Source organism: Malus domestica, chromosome 08 (assembly GCF_042453785.1).
Source record: "Malus domestica chromosome 08, GDT2T_hap1".
Lineage (NCBI taxonomy): Eukaryota > Viridiplantae > Streptophyta > Magnoliopsida > Rosales > Rosaceae > Malus > Malus domestica.
The window spans coordinates 7,784,711-7,804,961 of NC_091668.1; the positions used below are offsets into that span (position 1 = coordinate 7,784,711).

Genomic DNA, 20,251 nt, shown 5'->3' on the forward strand with positions numbered 1-20,251 from the left:
CTTGAGTAATCACGAAAATTCTAAGTACCGAAGTGTGGTCTGATCTTCATCTGCCCTTCTCTGGAAGTACCTTTCCTCCATCCGGGAATGGTGTATTTAGCTGATGTTGACGCACAAGGTAATGTATCAATTTCACTTGAAGCTTAGTTATAGTTTCGGGCTTAGTCAAGTGTGATACAAACCCTATAGTAGGAGTCCCCCAAGTCGCCGAGCTAGGAGATCTGCCGAAAGAGGTGACAGACAAGGTAAGCAGTCAAACTTCCAAGTAAGCAACCCAGGATCAGAGGTTTGACTTCGGCTTCCGGTTGATTGTTCTCATTCTCCTTGTCTCTCATTCAACTGCCAGGATAAGGAGAAGCAAATGGATAAGAGATGATATGAGATACTTTTGCTTTTGAAGAAGTAACTTTCCACAGGCTTATTCTTGAACTGTGCTGGAGGGTTTTCTGGTGCCCTTCAGAGTATAAGGCCGACTCAAAAATTTGAGGGTCAAAACAAGTCCATCAAATCTAGAGTACGTTTGACCTTGATGATATGGGATACTTTTGCTGTTGACGGAATAATGAATGTGGTATGGAAAGGTGTCGTGCTGTAGTGATCTGTTTCAGCTCACCGTTGAACCTTCTGCTTCAATCTTTTGCATGGCAGAAGTGGTGGGCAACCTTTGCATTTAAATGGTCCTTCAGAACATTCCTTCATAGTGACTCATCCACGCTTGGCAGCTTCAGTGTAAAGAGCCAATATCTGATCAACTGTCATGAGGTATTTGCCGGTGGAATTCGTGACCTTGACAGCAGTTGAGGATGAGTACTCGAGAGCAATGCTAAGTAAGCAACCAGGCAAAGGCTCCAGGCAGTCAGTTCCAAATTGGAGGTTTGATTTCAGGTTCCGACTAACTGCTCTCTTTCTCCTTGTCCTGTAGGTGTAGACAAGGACAAAGACAAAGACAGGGAGAAAGCATGATATGGGATACTCTTGCTTTCGACCCTGATGATATGAGATACTCTTGTTCTTGGTGTGGCTTATTTGCTGAGGTATTATTGGGGGGAAATAAAGCTGAGTATTTCGAGAGGTTATGTTGAGGGTGCCTTTTCGAATGCGAGAAAGGGTTGAGCATTTTTGCAGGTTTGCCTGTCCGTTAAGGAGGGAGGTCAATGTATATAGGGATTTCCCAATAACAAGTAGTAATGCTATTCCTTTACCCTTCTTGGTCACAGCAATGTAGTGGGAGCTGCCAGCTTCACGTGTTTTAATTTTGTCAAAGCACTTTGAAAAAGTGGTATGTGGTATCTGGAAAGCTGATATTACGTGTGAAGATTACAGACAAGCTTTATCTAAGGAAATCTGGCTCTCGAAGTTCTGAGAGTTGTGCCTCTTCGGTTTTCGAACAAGCAATCCCGTCGAGGATCTGACTCTCGAGATTCGGAAAGCGGTGCTACTCCGGTTTTTGAGAAAGTAATTATGTTGGGAGTCTTTTCTCGAATGTGAGTAAAGGTTGGACGTTCTTGCCAACCTGTCTTGCCGCAAAACACGGAGGTCGACACACATAGGGACTTTCCAGTTGTCAAGCAGTGGTGCTGTTCCTTTACCCTTATGGGTAATAGTAGGGTAGCTGGAACTTCGAAATTCTCGTGCCTAAACTTTGTCAGAGATCTTTGACAAAGTTATATGTGGTACCCGAGGAGTTGATGGTGCATATGGAGAGCGGTGATTGAACAGTAAGATTCACGTGCTTTCTACTTCACCAGAAATCTTCGACAGAGTGCCCGTAATTTCCGCAAAGCTGATTGTGCATGTGACAGGTGCTGACGAGGCTGAAAAAGCAGGTGCTTCTTCGATTTCTGAGATCGGCCCTCGTGGTCTCTGAGCAGCCCAGCTTTTGAGAAAGCAAACGCCTCTTCGATTTCTGAGATCGGCCTTCGTGGTCTCTGAGCAGCCCAGCTTTTGAGAAAGCAAACGCCTCTTCGATTTCTGAAGCTCCGTCGAGTGCAGATTTTTATAGAGGCTGGCATTAAGTTTCACAGCACACTTGAATCTCTACCAGTAGAAGCTCATTTCTTGCACTTCTAAGATCTTGATTTGTCTGACCTCTTCCTTCTTCAACACATTTGAAAATGTCTGGACCCTCCGACTGTCGTTTTGACTTGAACCTTGGAGAAGAGACAGCCACGCCTTCTCCAGACAACATATGGCGCCCATCCTTCATATCCCCTATTGGTCCTCTTACCGTTGGGGATTCTGTGATGAAGAATGATATGACCGCTGCAGTGGTGGCCAGGAACCTTCTCACTCCCAAAGATAACAGACTACTTTCCAAACGGTCTGATGAGTTGGCTGTTAAGGACTCTCTGGCTCTTAGTGTTCAGTGTGCAGGTTCTGTGTCTAATATGGCCCAACGCCTATTTGCTAGAACCCGCCAAGTTGAATCATTGGCTGCTGAAGTGATGAGTCTCAAACAGGAGATTAGAGGGCTCAAGCATGAGAATAAGCAGTTGCACCGGCTCGCCCATGACTATGCTACAAACATGAAGAGGAAGCTTGACCAGATGAAGGAATCTGATGGTAAGGTTTTACTTGATCATCAGCGGTTTGTGGGTTTGTTCCAAAGGCATTTATTGCCTTCGTCCTCTGGGGCTGTACCTGGTAATGAAGCTTCAAATGATGAACCTCCAATGCCTCCTCCTTCTGGGGTTTTGTCAAGTACTGAGGCTCCGGATAACCACCTTCCGGTGCTTTCTCTTTCTGGGGCTCTACCGACTGCTGAGACTTCCCCTAAGCAACCTTTGTGAAGGCTCCCTTGTTTGTTTATTTTGACTCATGTATATGTACATATTTGTGGCTTATCGAAAATATTAATAAATAAGCTTTGCTTCATTTCAACATATTGTGTTAAATACACCAAAGCCTTCTTCATAAAGTTCTTTGAATTTTTGCTTTTGTTGAAACCTGTATTGTTGAAGCTTTGTGAGTGAAGCATGTAGTTTGAGGTAGTGTTCCCTTAATTTCCCGAGTGAGGAAAACTTCTCGGTTGGAGACTTGAAAAATCCAAGTCACTGAGTGGTTGTGAGACTGCCGAGTATCAAGGTGCAGTAGCATATGGTGGGAGTCCCCCAAGTCTTCAGGCGAAGAGAGTTGCCGAATGAGGTGTCTAGCTAGTAGTCAATGTCATGAGTAGGAAAACTTCACTTGTTTCTTTTCGAAGTGGTAACCCAGGGCTCTTTCTTCATATATTGTTTTTTTTGTTATGAAGATGTGTTAGGCCCAAAGAAGTGGAGGCCTAGGCCCTTTTTCTTTTTGTTTGTTTTTTTTTTTTTGTCGACTGAGTGGGATGTTTTCAGCTGAATCCAAATAGGGGGATGTTTTCAGCCGAATCCAAGGAGGGGGGAAAGCATGACTCAACATCATTTGTCATGATGTTGTTCCCACACTTCATCATCATTTACTACTTTTCCTTTTCTTCTTTCATAATATGCCATCAATGTGTTTAATTTTCTTTTGCTTTGCCTTTCCTTTTTGGCTGGAAAGATTGCCATCTTTCCTCACAATCTGATTTACTGCAGTCTTGTTGAAGGAAATGTGGGTGTTGGAGCTAGGTAAACCAAGGAGGGTGTCTACGTAGAGGGAGTGGTAGCTCTTCAATATAACACCATTTTCTGTGGCTCAAATCGCAAAACCATCTTCATGAAAGTTGTTCCTTAGCTCGTGAACTACAACATATCCGAATTGGAGATCCATCGGAGTAGTACAACTCCAGAAATTCAGGTATGATGAGTGATTGTTCGTCATTTGTATATCAACGCGTCAGACTTGTTGTGAGCTTCAAAAACTCCATTTTCTCTTGCTCAGATCAACATACTTTCTTCATCGAAGTTGTTCCTTAACTTGTGAACTACAACATATCCAAAATTGAGATCCCTCGGAGCTGTATAACTCAAGAAATGCAGGTATGATGAATGACTGGTTATTATTTTTCTGTCAATCCGTCAGATTTGTTGTGAGCTTTGAAACTCTATTTTCTCTTGCTCAGATCAGCATGCTTTCTTCATTGAAGTTGTTCCTCAGCTTGTGAACTACAACATATCCAAATTTGAGATCCCTCGGAGCTGTATAACTCAAGAAATTCAGGTATGATGAATGACTGGTTATTATTTTTCTGTCAACCCGTCAGATTTGTTGTGAGCTTCGAAACTCCATTTTCTATTGTTCAGATCAGCATGCTTTCTTCATTGAAGTTGTTCCTCATCGTCTCTTTCATAACATATCAAAAATTCAGAATGAACTAATGGTTAAATATTTCCAGATCTTCGAAACATCACAGCAGCTTCGAAATCTGCAAGAATCCGACTGTCATGTTTGGAGCTTCAACACTTTAATTTCCGTCGCTCAAACAGAAATGGTTCCTTCTTGAAAGTTGTTCATATGCTCAAAAACTATAGGGTGTCCAAAATTCAGCTCCATTGGAGAAGAGCAGAGGTTGCAGAAATTTGATAGATGAAAGGAGGCGGAAGAGGGAAAGAGAGAAAAAGTCTCTTGGGTTGGATTTCTATTTTGGGGCAGATTCCAAGTTTTGTAGCACCTTCATTATTGATGAATTGCTTGTACTTTTGTCCATTATGAAACTTGGGACTTTGGCTTGTTGTTGGATCTATTATAATATGTTTGGGAACATATATAAGTGAATAAATAAGAAGGAAAATTTTGGGCCCTTGTGGGTGTAAAACAAAAAAATGTTTATGTTTACCCAAGTGTTTTTGTACAAGTTCAAGGGCATCTTGGGTTTTGTGAACAAAATTTGTTTATTTGGAGCAAGGTTTTGTGTTGAAGCTTTGTAGGTGAAGCTTTGGAGGTGAAGCTTTGATGGTGAAGCTTTGTAGATGAAGCTTTCTGGGTGAAGCTATGTAGGTGAAGCTTTCTAGGTGAAGTTTTTTTTGGTGAAGCTTTGTAGGTGAAGCTTTTTTAAGTGAAGCTTTTCGGGTGAAGTTTTTTTGGGTGAAGCTTTGTGGGTGAAGCTTTTTAGGTGAAGCTTTGTGGGTGAAGCTTTTTTAGGTGAAGCTGTTTGGGTGAAGCTTTGTAGGTGAAGCTTTTTTAAGTGAAGCTTTTTGGGTGAAACTTTTTGGATGAAGCTTTTTGGGTGAAGTTTTGGAGGTGAAGCTTTTCGGGTGAAGCTTTTTGGATGAAGCTGTTTTTTTTTTGTTTTTTTTTTGTTTTTTTTTTTTTGGCGCTTGACACGGTCTTCATTTGCTTGTTTTGTAGTGACTGTGGAAGACGGATTGCTTTCTGATTGAGAAGGGTTCCGGCATCGCTTTGCACCATCTTCATGTGGGTAATATAGGAACTTCCTTATGTTTTGATCATGCATGTAGTGATAGAATTTGTTTCTTCTTATTGTAGATGTCAGAGCCTGGAAGTTCTAGTGATGAGGGCTCTTCTAGCTTTAGCTCTAAGTCTGAGTCTGCAATGTCGGAGTCTTCAGGGTCTTTGTTAGAGTCCTGTACTAGAGAAACATTGGATGATCTTCCCAACCGTCGAACTTTAGCTATTGCTAGTTCTTCCTCCATGGCGTTGGGTGAGGGGGTTGTTTTTGATGCCATACCCATAGTTCGCTCTGAGTTCACAGCAGACCATCTAAAGAATAACTTGTTAAATAATGAGAAGCAGGTTGAGGCGCTAAGGCAGTCATGTAATATCCCTCGTAGTGTAGGGATACGTTTGGTACATGATGAAGAATGGCCTTCTGAGCCTCCCCAGGGTCATGTTATGTTCTACACCCAGATATTACTGACTTTAGGGGTGAGACTACCTTTACATCCGTGGTTGCAAAAGATGTTATCTTTGATCGGATATACACCTGGGCAACTCAATCCTGGTTTCTGGGATACTTTGATTGGATTTTATATCATTTGGATGGAGTGTGGGTTGTGTGAGCCTTCCTTCCATCAGTGGCGTTACTGTTACAAGATGCGCCCAGCAAAATCATGCACTGGTTATGCCGAGTGTGCATGTCGGAGTGAGAGAGAGCGTATTGTGTATGGTAAGAAAAAGGCATACTACACATGGAAAAACCGTTGGTGCTTTCTGTATAATGATTGGGAGTATGATAAGGGTGTCACGCCTGAGCGACGTGTGCTTACTCACTTCCAGACTGTAGGTTGTAACGTATCAACCGTTCGTACTATTTGCTATTTGTTGTGGTCTTTTCTTGCTTCTAACACTTTGCTTCATGTAGTGACGCGGGGCACCATCCAACTGTTTGGGCAGGAACTATCTGACATAGAGAAGGTGTTGAGGGTGCCCAAAGAGGATAGACATTTAAGCAAGCTACGACCCTTATTTCGTCGGTACGGTTTCCAACCCTTAGTTTCCGAGAGCCAGGGACGATCGAGTAAGTTGTATCCTTCATGTAAGCTTAGCTCAATTCCTTACTTTATTTGGAAAGTTGTATTTCTTATTTTGATTTTCCTTATGCAGTGGAGAAGGTAAGCAAGAAAACAGGGACTAGCACCAATAAAAGGAAAGCACCAGTGTTAGTTCCTTCGGAAGACATCCTACCGCATAAGAAAATTCATAAGTTCCGAGGGGAACCATCCGTTAGACCTAAGTCCCAAGATGGGGTCCTTAAGGGGCCTGCCTTTAGGAAGACTGGAGTCGAGGCCGTTGAAAATGCTGCTGCCGTAGTTGTAGGAGAAGGGAGCCGACTGTTGCCTCCTCCTCTTACTATGGAGCACACTGTCCAGGAAAGTGATCCTGGTTCCCGCCATGAGGGGAAAGGCAAGGAAAGAACTGGCAGTGTCCCGTGGAAGGACTTGAGGGTTGCCACGCGGCCACAGGATTTTGGGGATATCAACAATTGCTTGGCAGGGCGTCGATTCGCCTTCGATGAGCTCGGAGAGCCCTTAGCTAAGGATGAATCGGATTGCGACCGGATGTTGAAGCTGTCTTCATATGTGAGTGTTACTTTGTCATTTCCTTACTTTTTCCTCTTTATTATCATTATTTAGGTAGTGATGATCGTCTTGCCATGCAGGTCATGGCCGAGTATCACGACAGACTGCAAGAGGTTGAGCGGTACAAGGCAAAACTGAAGGAGAATAAGCAGCTTGTGGACGAGGCCCGAAGGAATAAGGGACTTTTGACTCAGGCTCTCCAACTGAAGGACGAAACCATGGAGAGCTTGAAAAGGCGAAATGGTGAGAACCTAAGGCTTAAGAAATTGTTTGAGGCAACTAAAAAACAGTTGGAGGTGGCTACCTTGGAGGTATCCAAGGTTAGGGGAGAATTGGATGGTGCCTTAGTTGAGATTTCTGAACTGGAGAAGAGCATTCAAACTGAAAGGGAGGCTGCTGTGCAAGAATACTTAAGTTCTTCGACCTTTCATCTTGCTATTAAACCCCACTGTGCTCAAGAAGCTCGCTTTGAAAAAAGGAAATGGATGGCCGTCCTTGATCGTTATGATGATGGGAGCATTCTTCGAAAATACCACGAAGATATAGATGAGCATCATCGAAAGGGCGAAACATTTGTCCTTGCTGTTGATCCTAGCAGCGAAGATGAGTCTAATAATGAAGGTAGTGCTGATGCACAGACTCAGCATGGTGAAGAGGATCTTGGGGATGCAGATGATGATGGTAGGACGCGGAGTGATACTGCCAAGGGTTCGGCTTCAGATGAGAATGAATAGCAGTGTCTTTACTATCTGCATGTATTCTGGATGTAGTAGTCTGATGTGTGTATAACATGTGCCCATGTTATAAGCTTGAGAGTTTTGGATTTTAGGTGTTTATGAGTGTTTGCACTATTATTAATGCATGTTTGGCTATGTATGAATAGATCTATTGTTTGGATATAAGCCCTTGTTTGGTTGTTCCTTTCTTTGTATAGTCTTGTCGACACATACTTAGATTTTGTTTCGTGTTGGATATATCTGCTTTGAGGTTTCAACACTTGAGTGTTCCATTGCTAGGAATGTAAAAGAGTGAGGGCTGAGTTGGCTAAATTACCTCTTTATTGAATTCATTGCCAAATGGCCTTCATTACATAGGATGCCGAACGGCTATAGCTCAACACTTGTACATCGTGAGTCTATTTGTAGTAGTACTTCAAGTGATCAGCGTTCCATGGATGGCCAAGGGTCTTGCCATCGGAGCTTCTAAGTGTGTAAGAGCCAGGGCGACTGATGCCAATGACTTCATACGGTCCATCCCAGTTTGGACTAAGTGTGCCTTCACTCGGGACTCTGTCGCAAAGTAATCTTTTCTTTAAGACCCAGTCTCCTATTTTGAAAGAACGAGGCTTGACCCTAGAGTCATAATAGTTGGAGATGCGCTGCTTGTAGGCGACATTTCTCAAGTGAGCTTGGTTTCTGTGTTCCTCGACTAAATCCAAGTTGAGGGTGAGTTGTTTGTCATTTTCACTTTGAATGTAATTCTGGACTCGGAATGTTGCTTGCTCGAGCTCAACAGGGACAACCGCCTCTGTGCCAAAGGCAAGTGAGAATGGAGTTTCTCCTGTTGAAGTCCGATATGAAGTGCGATATGACCAAAGAACTTGGGGTACAAATTCTGGCCAACAGCCTTTAGCTTTGTCCAAGCTGGTTTTCAAAGTGCGCTTGATTATTTTGTTGATGGCCTCAACTTGTCCATTAGACTGGGGATGAGCTGGAGAGGCAAAGCATAAGTTGATGTTGAACTTAGAGCAGAACAACCTGAACTTCTTGTTGTCAAACTGTCGCCCATTGTCAGTGACTATCGCATTGGGAATGCCGAATCTACAAAGGATGTTCTTCCACACGAAGTCCTCTATCTTTGCCTCAGTAATGGTTGCCAAGGGTTCTACTTCGGCCCACTTTGTGAAGTAGTCCACTGCAACGACTGCGTAACAGACTTTGCCCTTCCCTGCCGGCATTGGGCCGATCAAATCAAGTCCCCACTGGGCGAAGGGCCAAGGGCTGATCATAGGAGTAAGAGGCTCTGGAAGGGAATGAGGAATAGTCGCATATCGTTGACATTTGTCACATGAGCGGGATACTTTGATGGCATCCTGGTGGAGTGTTGGCCAGTAATATCCTTGGCGAAAAGTCTTGTGTGCTAGGGACCGAGATCCAGCATGATCTCCACAGACTCCCTCATGTATTTCCCGAAGGACGATTTCCGCCTCGGCAGGCGTAAGACACCTTAAGTATGGCAGGCTAAAACCTCGCTTATAGAGTTGATCATTGATGATCAGGTAGCGGGTAGACTTGTATCGAATTTGCTTAGCCTGGACTTTATCATTTGGGAGGGTGCCATGAGCAAGGAAATTATAGATCGGGGTGATCCAACTATCCCCCTGTTGTAAGTTGCATACTTCTGCGGCCATGGTGCTTGGTGTTGCCAACAGTTCGACATGAATTTTTCTTCCAATCTTGTCTTCCACAGCTGAGGCGAGGTGAGCCAGGGCGTCTGCATGACTGTTTGCCGCTCGAGGAACTTGGGTAATCTGGTAGTGGAAGTGCTTGAGCAAAAGTTGTGTTTGCACAAGATATGCTGCCATTGAGCTGTCCTTAGCATCAAAGTTGTTGGTAACCTGGTTGACCACTAATTGGGAGTCACTGAAAATATCAATTTGTTTAACCCCGAGGTGTTTGGCTAAACGTAATCCTGCTAGAAGGGCTTCATACTCGGCCTCATTGTTTGATGCCTTGAATTTGAAACGAAGAGCATACTCCATTGCTACTTTGTCGGGCGTAGTCAAGACTAGTCCCGCTCCACAGCCCTGTTGGTTGGATGAGCCATCAACATACAAACTCCATGATGAGGTCGTTGATTCTTCCTTCTGAGCTTCCGATGGTAATGAAGCTACTGCTTCAGGTGTAGAAGCAATGTCAACAGGATATGTGAAGTCGGCGATGAAATCTGCTACTGCTTGGCCTTTTTCGGCTGGTTTTGGTTGGTAGGAGATGTCAAACTCACCCAATGCTATCGCCCATTTGATCATTCGTCCAGACGTGTCAGGACTCTGGAGTATCTGTCGAAGAGGGTGATTGGTAAGCACGATGATGGCGTGTGCTTGGAAATAAGGGCGAAGTTTCCGAGCAGACATGACCAATGCTAGAGCTAATTTTTCAATGTTGGAGTATCGTGTCTCCGCATCTTGTAGGGCCTTGCTAGCGTAGTAGACGGGCCGTTCGACACCACTGTCCATTCGAATAAGAACAGAACTGACTGCTGAAGCCGAAACCGATAGATAGATGATGAGAGTGTCACCAACTTCTGGTTTGGAGAGCAGAGGGGATTTACTCATGTACTCTTTGAGGTTCCTGAATGCCTTGGCACATTCCTCCGTCCATGTAATGTACTTCTTATTTCCCTTGAGTGCTTTGAAGAAAGGAGCACATCTGTCTGTGGCCTTAGAGATGAATCTGGTTAAGGCTGCCACCTTGCCAGTAAGGCTTTGGATGTCTTTTGAAGTTATTGGCTCTTTCATGTCGAGGATTGCTTTGATCTTTTCAGGGTTAGCTTCAATGCCTCGTTGGCTAATCATGAAGCCTAAGAATTTGCCAGAGCCCACGCCGAAGGCACATTTGTTGGGGTTCAACCTCATTCGATACCTCTTTAGAATGGTGAAAGTTTCAGATAGGTTGGTGATGTGTTGGTCAGCATGTTTGCTTTTGACTAGCATATCATCAACGTAAACTTCCATGTTCTTCCCAATTTGTTCGGCGAACATTGAATTGACCAGTCTCTGATAAGTTGCTCCTGCATTCTTTAGGCCGAAAGGCATGACTTTATAGCAATATAGTCCCCTGTCAGTAGTGAAGGCCGTGTGTTCTTGGTCTGAGGGGTTCATGAGGATTTGGTTGTATCCTGAATAAGCGTCCATAAAGCTCAAGAGCTCACACCCTGCCGTAGAGTCTATAAGCCTGTCAATAAGAGGAAGAGGGAAACTATCTTTCGGACACCCTTTGTTTAGGTTGGTGTAGTCAACACACATCCTCCACAAGACCTTTTGAAGCGAAAGACTTTCTTTGGTCGGATTTTTCCTAACAAGGACCACATTTGCTACCCATGTCGGGTAATTGACTTCGCGGACAAAGCCTATGCCTTTGAGTTTTTCAACTTCTGCTTTCATTGCCTCGTATCGTTCAGCGTCATAAGATCTTCGCTTCTGTCTCACCGGCTTGATCTTGGGGTCAATACTCAAATGATGACAGATGACATCGGGAGAGATGCCTGGCATGTCCTCATATGACCAGGCGAAGACTTCAGTGTTCTCTTTCAAAAAAGATATCAATGCTAACCGAAGGGGTGGTGACAATGTGGTGCCAATATTCACCATGCGGTCTGGATGATCTCTTGAGATAGGTACCTTCTCCAACTCTTCAGCAGGTTGGGCTTGCTGGGTGAAAGAGTCATCTCGAGGATCATCGGGTTGATTGTTGCTATCGGGAAGATCCAAGTTCGCTTCATCTAGGCTGGTCTTTGTGACTTGGTCATGTACAGACAGGGTTTCCTTGGGTCCGGGCAAGTGTTGTTGCTTAACTGAAGTGTTGTAACATGATCGTGCACTAAGCTGATCTCCTCTGATGTAGCCGTTGCCATGGGGGGTTGGAAATTTCATCAACAGCATATGCGTGGATACCATAGCCTTGAGATCATTGATGCCTGTGCGCCCAAAGATGACATTGTATGCCGTTGGGCAGTCAACCACTAGGAAGTTAGTGGTAATGGTAGCCGTGTAAGGGCCTGTACCAATAGTAAAGGGTAAATGTATGCTCCCTAAGGGTTGCACGATATCACCGGAGAAGCTTATCAGAGGAGAAATCGAGCGATCGAGCAAGTGTTCAGCTACACTGAGTGCCCTGAAAGCTTCGGCAAACATGATATTGACTGAAGCCCCTGTGTCTACGAGGATTCGTCGAACATCAAAGTTGGCTATGTGAGCCTCCACGATCAATGGGTCGTTATGAGGGTAGATGATGCCTCTTTCTTCCTCAGGGTAGAAACATATCGGATCCCAGTTAGGCTTTTGATACTTCCCTCCCCTGATGTCTTCCACGTGAAACACTCGGTGACCAGGCCTCAGAATTCGTTCACTGTTTTTCATGGCCCTATTGGAAGATTCAGATATGGGTGTGCCGCCGCTTATGGAATATATGACATTCACCTGGCGTTGGTTACGGTTATCCCTTTGAGGGTGAAGAAGGAATTGATCAATTTTTCCTTCTCGTGCCAAAGCTTCAATACGATCACGGATGATGATACATTTCTCGCTATCATGGCCGTTATGCTCATGGTAGCAACAAAACATGCCCGCGTTATTCGGGGGCGTGTAATCTGGGTGCCTCGGCTTTGGCTTTGGTATCAGGTGAGCTATGCTGGGGTAAATGGCCGCGCATGTGGCATTCAAGGGCGTGTATGTCTCATACCTTGGGGTAGGGGGTATCTTGACGCGGGTTTGACCCACTGCATTGACTGCCTGGGGGCGAGCGTTATTGTGGCGATACCCTTGGTTATCGGGATAGTGTCCCTTACTCTTTTTACTGGAAGGAGAGTGGTGAGGATGGAAATCCTTCCTCTTGCCTTGAAATTGATATGTCTGTTGATTCGGTGAAGCATTATGCAAGGCATGGGGAGGTGCCACTGCTGTTTGGAAAGTCGAGGTCTTCTCATTTAGGTGAGTCTGGCTTCCACCTCCCACTTGTTGATAAAGGATGGTTGTAGGGGGTTTCTCCTGATATGTTTTTGCCTCGGCGGAGGCATGGTTATAAGCCTGCGCCATCACCTCAGAGTAAGTCTTCCAAGTATTGGCATTGATCATGTATTTAAAGAAACAATCACGTAGGCCTGCCGTGAAGGCTTTGAGGGCAGTCTTGTCGTCTGCCTCGGCACACCGGGAGTATTCATGGCTGAAGCGGCCAACATACATACGTAATGACTCGTCTGGCTTCTGGCAGATAGTGTACAAGTCATCTGCAGAGTGCAAGCGATCGGTTTGGAAAATGTGTTGGGAAACAAATAGTTTCCGCAATTCCTCAAATGAGTCTACCGTCTCAGGTGTAAGACGACAATACCAATTTAGAGCTCCACCAGAGAGGGTGGAGGGGAAGAGAAGACATCGCTTTTCGTCGGTGTGCATCCGGTATGCCATGGTGGACTCAAAGAGGTTAAGGTGCTCAATCGGGTCCTCTTTTCCAGTATAAAGTTGCAAGCCAAGCTTTTGCTTTGTCTTTGCTTGAAGGGGGTGTTGAGGATCCTCCTTGTAAGAGGGCCAGGCCTGGGTTGGTTCCAGTCAGGTATTTCAGCCTGACGTTCAGCCTTCAACTTGTTTACTTCCTCAAGAAGTTGTAGGACAAGGGGGTCCTGAGCGGAGTTATGTGTCACTGGAGCTTTCTTTCGTAAATCTCCATCTCCTATTGGAATTAGGAAGGTTTGATCAAGGGCATGTGATTTTTCCCTGGACTCGCTGTACTGGCTTCCAGGGTATGTCTGTCGGAACGCCTCTGAGTCCCCTGTACCCTCATGTCTCTCTAGGACTTGTTGCCCCTTCCCCAAATTGGTGGCCGGCTTGGGCCGTGGCAGGGGACCGAGTCTCTCAGAAATCCTTGGGTCATTAATCTTTAAGCTTATATGGATGGAATTCTCTCGACGTTGCTTCAGGAAATCCCGACAATCGCGAAAGACGGCTTTCGATCCTTCTGCCCCTTCAGCAAAGAGGTGTCTCCCTCCACTTCTCATGGTTCGGGTCGAAGCAACTGGGTTAAGAGAAGCCTCATGTTGATTATCAAGTCGAGGGGTAATCTGTTCCCTATCAGGGATATCTATGTCGAATGCATGTGACCCTCCATGTTGGAGGGCACCCAGTTGATGGTTGACTTCCACGGGGGCAACAAGCTCGCGTGTCTGAGCTTGCCTAGCGTCATGGAGTGTCTCGAAGAGCTTCTCATATTGCTCCTGGAGGACCTCATTCCTCATTGCTATCTTGTTGTTCTGAGCTTCCAACTCATCGACTTTAGCTTGAAGAAGAACTCGTTTTCCTTCCTTCTTTCGTTGTTTCGCACTATGTGCAAGGGGGGTGTCATTCTGTGTGCTGTGGCTTCCTTCGCTTCCCATGCTGGAGAGGGATGCCTGATCAAAAGAAAGTGTACGAATGATAGAAACCAGTTTGACACAGCTGAAGAGAGTAGGAAAAAGTGTCGTTTTCCACAGACGGCGCCAAATGTTGATGCACAAAATCAGCGAAGACTTTGATACAACAGAAAGTGTCAGGTTTTATGACCTTCGCTTGGTTGCTTCGGTCACTAGTGAGGATAAGTACGTAAATGAATAGAGACAGAGAAGCAAACACAGGATGTACGTGGTTCACCCAGATTGGCTACGTCCACGGAGTAGAGGAGTTCTTATTAGTAGTGAAGGGCTTACACAAGTACAAAGGATCAAGCTCTCAATTTAGTGAGTTCTTGTGAATGATTTAACACAAATGGCATTAGGCAATATTGTGGGGGAATGACCCCTATTTATAGAAAAACTTGTAGCTTTGTCACATTGACATGTGTCATGTTATGATTGGTTCTTGATGTTGACACGTGCTGCGCTCTGATTGGCTTCTAATCTTGACACGTGTCGAGTAGTGATTGGCCTCCTGGTCGGAGGGGAACTCTTCTGGGTCCTTGACAGTATAGCGTTGGCCGGTGCTCGGTAGTTTCGGGATTGGTCAAGTATGGTACAAACACGTTCATTAAGTACTTGATGTAATACATACTATGCATATTTCGACAGCACTCGGCAGATTGTGTCGAGTGCGTTCGACAAATTCTCTCTATAACACTAGTCATATTGCTTTGGCATATTATCGATATTTGTTGACATGTGCGCAACATGATTCGATTGACGACAATATGTTTACCAAGTGTTTGATGAAATGCCTCATCGAATGAACTGAAATTTTTTGCGTTTTTCGTGCTCTGTTTCTGTCTAAAAAGACTTAAAACTTTTAACATTATGACCCTCTAACGTTCGAAAATTGAATCCGGTATTGCTCATAGTTAGTGATTAGTGAGAGCGCAACAGTTCAAGGTTCAAAACCTCATCCCATCCAATTATTTCTTGGCCAAATGAAGCATCGGATTTAATTGTGGGAGAACAAAGCAGCAGTTGGTTATTTTGGTATGATAAGATTCAGAATTGATTGATGCGCTCCAACTCCAAAGGATTAGAGAAGATAAGATTTACAGCTGAGGGTGCTACTAACTTTCTGGGTCAGACCTTCTGGTTTTATGTTTTTAGATGTGATTAAAATATTATAGATTTAGTTGATTTTCACATAGTTGATTTTTAAATATGATCTAGAAAATAAATAATTAGATCATCGTGCAACATTATAAAATATGAAGCAGAGCCGTAAAGGTAATAGGAGAAGATTCGAATGAAATTTGCTACTAGCATTTCTATTACATTTTACACAATATATAAGAGAATCTATCTTATAATTGGTTGTATAATCTCTTGGAATGACGAGAGAGGTAGACACAAATATACAATTGAAAATATCTAAAGTTTGCATATTTACCTATAACAGAAACAAATATGATAGTTGTTCTTATAACGATCATCACATGGCGTGTTGATTCCTCTATCGCTTGCTTGGCACTTGGCACTGATGAGTTGAGGATCATTCCAGTGGTGACACGAAACTGAAAGTGTAGGTAGGATTGAAATTCTCTCGATATCCTTGTCGCTGGATTTGGAACAGACGATAATGATACGAGACAGCTGTTGGTTCTCGACTGTGATGCTACCAATCTGGTTTCTTCTGCCGAGAAATTCGTTAATGCAGTTATAACTGTTTTTTGCTTCTTGTTTCTTTTCTCTTTAATTGTGAGGGAAAAAACAAAATCTCAATGTTGCCAATTTTGAAGAAATATAAGTTTTGGATACTTTGACGGGTGTAGCATGCCAACTGTCTATCAACCCCACTTTTTTTGGTCGTGTAAAGATGAGCATTCAGAGTATGGGTGTGCTTAGTTCGGTTTGTTTCACCTTTAAAATTGAAAATAAGAGAAAATAATATAATTGACTTAATTCTGTATTAGGTTGGTCTAATCAGTTTTGTTCAGTTCAGAAAAGAGAGGAGGGAAGAGAATGGAGAGAGATGGAAATAGAAAAAGTGGTGAAAACAGAGGAAGAGAGTGAAGAGAGGGAAAAATGGACTTAACCGCAACGGAACTATGATTTAGCATGGTTCTTCACGTGAGTTACTCCTAATGTGACTCCCGAATCACTGTGGTGACTGGAAAACATAGTTTAGAGTTATGAAATGTGCTAGGACAATAGCGCACGTGCATGAGGGACTCCCAATCATTGATACAAGTGTTAGTCTCGATGCATCAATGATTAGAAGCCACTCGCGTGATTGGGCGACTGTTCTAACACTCCTCTCAAACTACTAACCGCCGGAACATAAGCATAACCACTAGCTTGAAGATTTCATGGTCCAATTTAACCAAGATTACTTCTTAGCTTATGCACACCAAATGAATAATTTTGTAGAGAGAACAATAACAAGCCAAATACAATTTTATTCACCACAGCATTTAGCCTCACATTTTTACTGAAGTCGCATCATGTACCTTCAAAGAATTTACCATATTTACTACTGCTATTTTCCAACTTCTTACTCTCTAACAATTTAAAATTGACATATAAGTTATAACGAGAAATATGGAACGAACAAAAAATTTTCCTTGACATACAGTTATACAAAGTCAGAGGATTCGACAAATCTAGCTTCATAAACCGCGTCTGCGCTTTCGGAAATGTCTGAGAATGAAGCTGTCTGCGTATAAAGGATAGTTCTTCCTTATCAGCCCCTTTATGCATTTCCAATATGAAAAGTCGACTAGTGTTCCGTCCTTTTGAACAATGAACAAACATCTTGAGCTTTCAAAATCAGGGTGATAACCAACCTGTCAACTCAAAACGAGAAAAATGGATCACATGAGAATCAGATTTACTTGTAATACAAATACAGCATGCTTGAGAAAAACCCCAAATCACTCATCTTTGATGAAGTGTTGAATGCAGAAAAAGTTTTTCGTATTTGGCTTTAAATTTCGAAAATGACTACCTGAAGCCAAGTTCCATCATTTTAAAAGCATGTATACTTCTCAATGCCCTACGATCCTTTTGGGATACTAGAGGTTGATTAGCATTACTTCGGTCAATTCATTATATGCCTTCTAAACACCATACACTAACATGTAACAGTTCTTACTTATCATTCACTGGTAATGCCATATAAGAAACAATGCAGATAACTAGTTCTCTAAGGGGAACTAGAGAGATTGAGCTCCAACCACCTTCCACAATCAAGTGATGGAGGGTAAAACAGTCCCACATTGGAGTGTGGTGTGGGAGTTTGTGGAGGGGAAGCGATATTAAAATATGACGAAGGGTGAAGATAACATTCATCGCCTACACCATCCCCAAGTTCCAGTAGCTCAGTTGGGAGGATAAAAGGTGGATGATGTTTAATGAGCCAGACTTGAATCAAAGTTACAGTTCAAAATTAGTAAAAAACCCGAAAGCAATCAAGTCTGATCATCGCCAAAACAGAAATGACAAGCAACATAGGAGAAGCTATCCAGAAACAGGCATATCCCAACAAATGCCATTCATGTTTCTCTAGATGCTCAGTTGCCAAAATCCTCTCACTTATAAGCACTTCTATAGTAAATTAAAGTCATTGGGATCAAACGAAAAATGAGCAATCAAGTAATCAATCATCAGAGTTGTAAAGCAGCTTAATTTGAAAGCAGCCTAATTCAAAAGCACCAAAACACTAAAATGGGCAATCAAGATTAAAGACCAATACCCAATAATCAAAATTGGCACCCCAAACACTAAACCCCAGAATTGCAGAGCAGCTTAATTCAAAAGAAGCTTAAACCAAAAGCAGCTTAATCTGAGATAATCGAACAAAGAAACAGAAGATACCGTGATATAATCGATTCCAGAACCGATCTTCTTCTTAGCTTCAGGATGAAACGGAAGCAACCTTTCGAGAACAGTCTTCTGATGCTCAGGACTCAATCTATCTCCGCTCTCGTACTTCCCCGAATGAAGAATCATCCTCACAAACCCTACCAGCGGAACTGTATCCTCCAAAATCTTATCCTCCCAATCGACCCATTTCCCATCTTCTCCCCCATCTTCCTCCGAAATCCCGTCCATGTCCTTCCCGGACGAAACCACCGGCTTTCGGAGCAGTCCCGGGTCGGGCCCCTGCGTCCCGGGCCTCCCGATTCTGCTGCCCCCGTCGGGTCCCGTCTTCAGGGCGCAGGGGCGGGGGTGAGGCACCGTCGTATTGAGGAAAGGGAAGGATAGAGTTAGGGGGCAGGGGTGGAGGGTGAGGGAGTTTATGTGGCGGAGGAGGAGCGGCGGTGATCTGGAGAGAGATGCCATGGCTGTCGCGCCCTGAGGTACTGTTGCTATGACTAAAAGGTACTTTTTTTAGTAAGCACTTTCTCTCATCTGATCCTTCTTCAGAAGTTGAAGGCTTGAAGACCCATCAGTCATAGTCAGCGTCTGAAGATTTTTAGCAGATAAACAAGGAAATGCCCGCGAGGTTCCCCACTCTCCACCTCTGTTTCCGGATTTTGGGCCGAAAGCCCGGGCCCAATATAAAATCACTAAAATCCATACCCATACCCTCTTGCATTTTGAGCTTGGATTTTTCTCTTCTGGTCCGAAGACCATCAATTGCGAATTGGAGATGCTTGCTGAAACGGGACGCCCATTTCGTTCAACCGAAAAGAGAAATCCATTTGGGCGTAAATGAAACCTGATACGCATCAGTCGTGGGGGACAAACATATACAGTGATTCTAAAGGACTTGAATCTCAGTATTTGAGCACAATGCCTCTACGAATTGCTCCGGAAACGATAAACACACAAACCTTTAACATCTCACTTAATTATGGTTATTGTTTTCGTTTGATTTATTCAATTCGACAACTAAAAATTAAAAAAAACGTGTAACAAGCTAAAAAATGTGTGTGCAACTAATCTTCCATTGCCTAAAAATGCAATATATTATGAGGTAATTACATTTTACCACTTTGAAGTGTGCTTCATATAATGCTTTGCATCCTCTCTTGTTTTAAATTTCTATTTTATATCAGCGATATTTCACATTAAATTAATTTGGACAACGAAAATAGAAGTTTAAACTTGGATGTATAGGGAGAACACATTTATTTATCTAATTTGACTATGCCCAAGCCTTCAATCTTTTTAGCCATCATGTTAATCTTAGCAAATTATGACGTTTATTTTAGTGGTATTATTAAATAATGACGTGGCTCACTTGAGATTCTGTTTTTGCTTAATTAAAATCGCATGAACGTCTCGTGAATCAAAACATTAATAAAAAAATTAAAAATAACATAATTGCTAACTTTTATCAAATAAGGCAGAGATGATAAGCTTGTGTCATCTTTTAGCAGGAATGAGAATAAATATGGCATCCAGCACTGCAGTGATCTTTAATTCTGCTCCGTTTAGAGAATGTCAATTAAATTTTTAAAATTCAACTCGACCCGGTTGAATTAAAAATGAAAAACCTTAAGAGATGTGAGTGAAAGATGTCCGGATCAATCAACAATGGACAACAACTAAGAACATTTTATTTTTTGGTTTTATCATATATGAAAATTTGAACAAGGAAAAGATATACAGAATTGATCCAGAGAGCAGCACCATTCATAAACCCTAGCAAAAATCCCAGAGAGCAGCACCATCAACGTTTTTTACGTATCCATTACTCTATCCGAGATTCCAAAACGCTCAATAAAAACCCTCGTCATCCGTCGAAGCCGGCATCGGCTGCTGGGACCTCCGCACCGGCGCCGAGCAGCTCCGCTACAAGCTCTGCGCCTCTCCGCCTCACAGCCTCATCTGCGTCGGCGAACGGTTCCTGGCCTCCTCTCAGCTCTGCGAGCATTCTGCCTCCTCTGGCTCTGTCCAGTACTGGTCCTGGTGCAAGGTAAGATCACCTCCTTTCTTACGCACACAGCCTGTTTGATGAACTGCCTCAACTGATAAAGCTTGCATTTTTATTGAATTTTGGGATTTTTGATGTGCAGCCGCAAGTTGATGTCAAGAGTTTCCCAGTAGAACCGATCAATCCGCTCGCTGCGAACAGCGAAGGCACGTCGGGGAATATCTACTTGTGGATGGTTAACTTTCCTAATCATTTATTTTCACCTCCTTGAATT

The 20,251-nt window shown here is 43.4% G+C and overlaps 1 protein-coding gene, 1 long non-coding RNA gene and 1 pseudogene across 2 annotated transcripts; 2 read left to right on the plus strand and 1 right to left on the minus strand.

Annotated features, from left to right (window-relative positions):
• Positions 1 to 3,622: 3,622 nt before the first annotated feature.
• Positions 3,623 to 4,705, plus strand: LOC139198467 (uncharacterized). The gene is made up of 4 exons (XR_011583995.1): positions 3,623 to 3,762; positions 3,847 to 3,944; positions 4,028 to 4,125; positions 4,301 to 4,705. It is a non-coding gene; the product is annotated as an uncharacterized lncRNA (long non-coding RNA).
• An 11,827-nt stretch (positions 4,706 to 16,532) lies between these two features.
• LOC139198250 (protein DCL, chloroplastic-like) lies at positions 16,533 to 18,570 on the minus strand. Its single transcript, XM_070826719.1, has 2 exons — positions 17,970 to 18,570; positions 16,533 to 16,939 (listed from the first exon to the last, which is right to left on the minus strand). Exons 1-2 carry the CDS (start codon positions 18,435 to 18,437, stop codon positions 16,763 to 16,765), a joined length of 645 nt encoding a protein of 214 aa, XP_070682820.1. The 5' UTR covers positions 18,438 to 18,570; the 3' UTR covers positions 16,533 to 16,762.
• Positions 18,571 to 19,827: 1,257 nt separating this feature from the next.
• LOC108172946 (protein ROOT INITIATION DEFECTIVE 3-like) overlaps positions 19,828 to 20,251 on the plus strand; it is a 30,292-nt pseudogene continuing 29,868 nt past the window's right edge.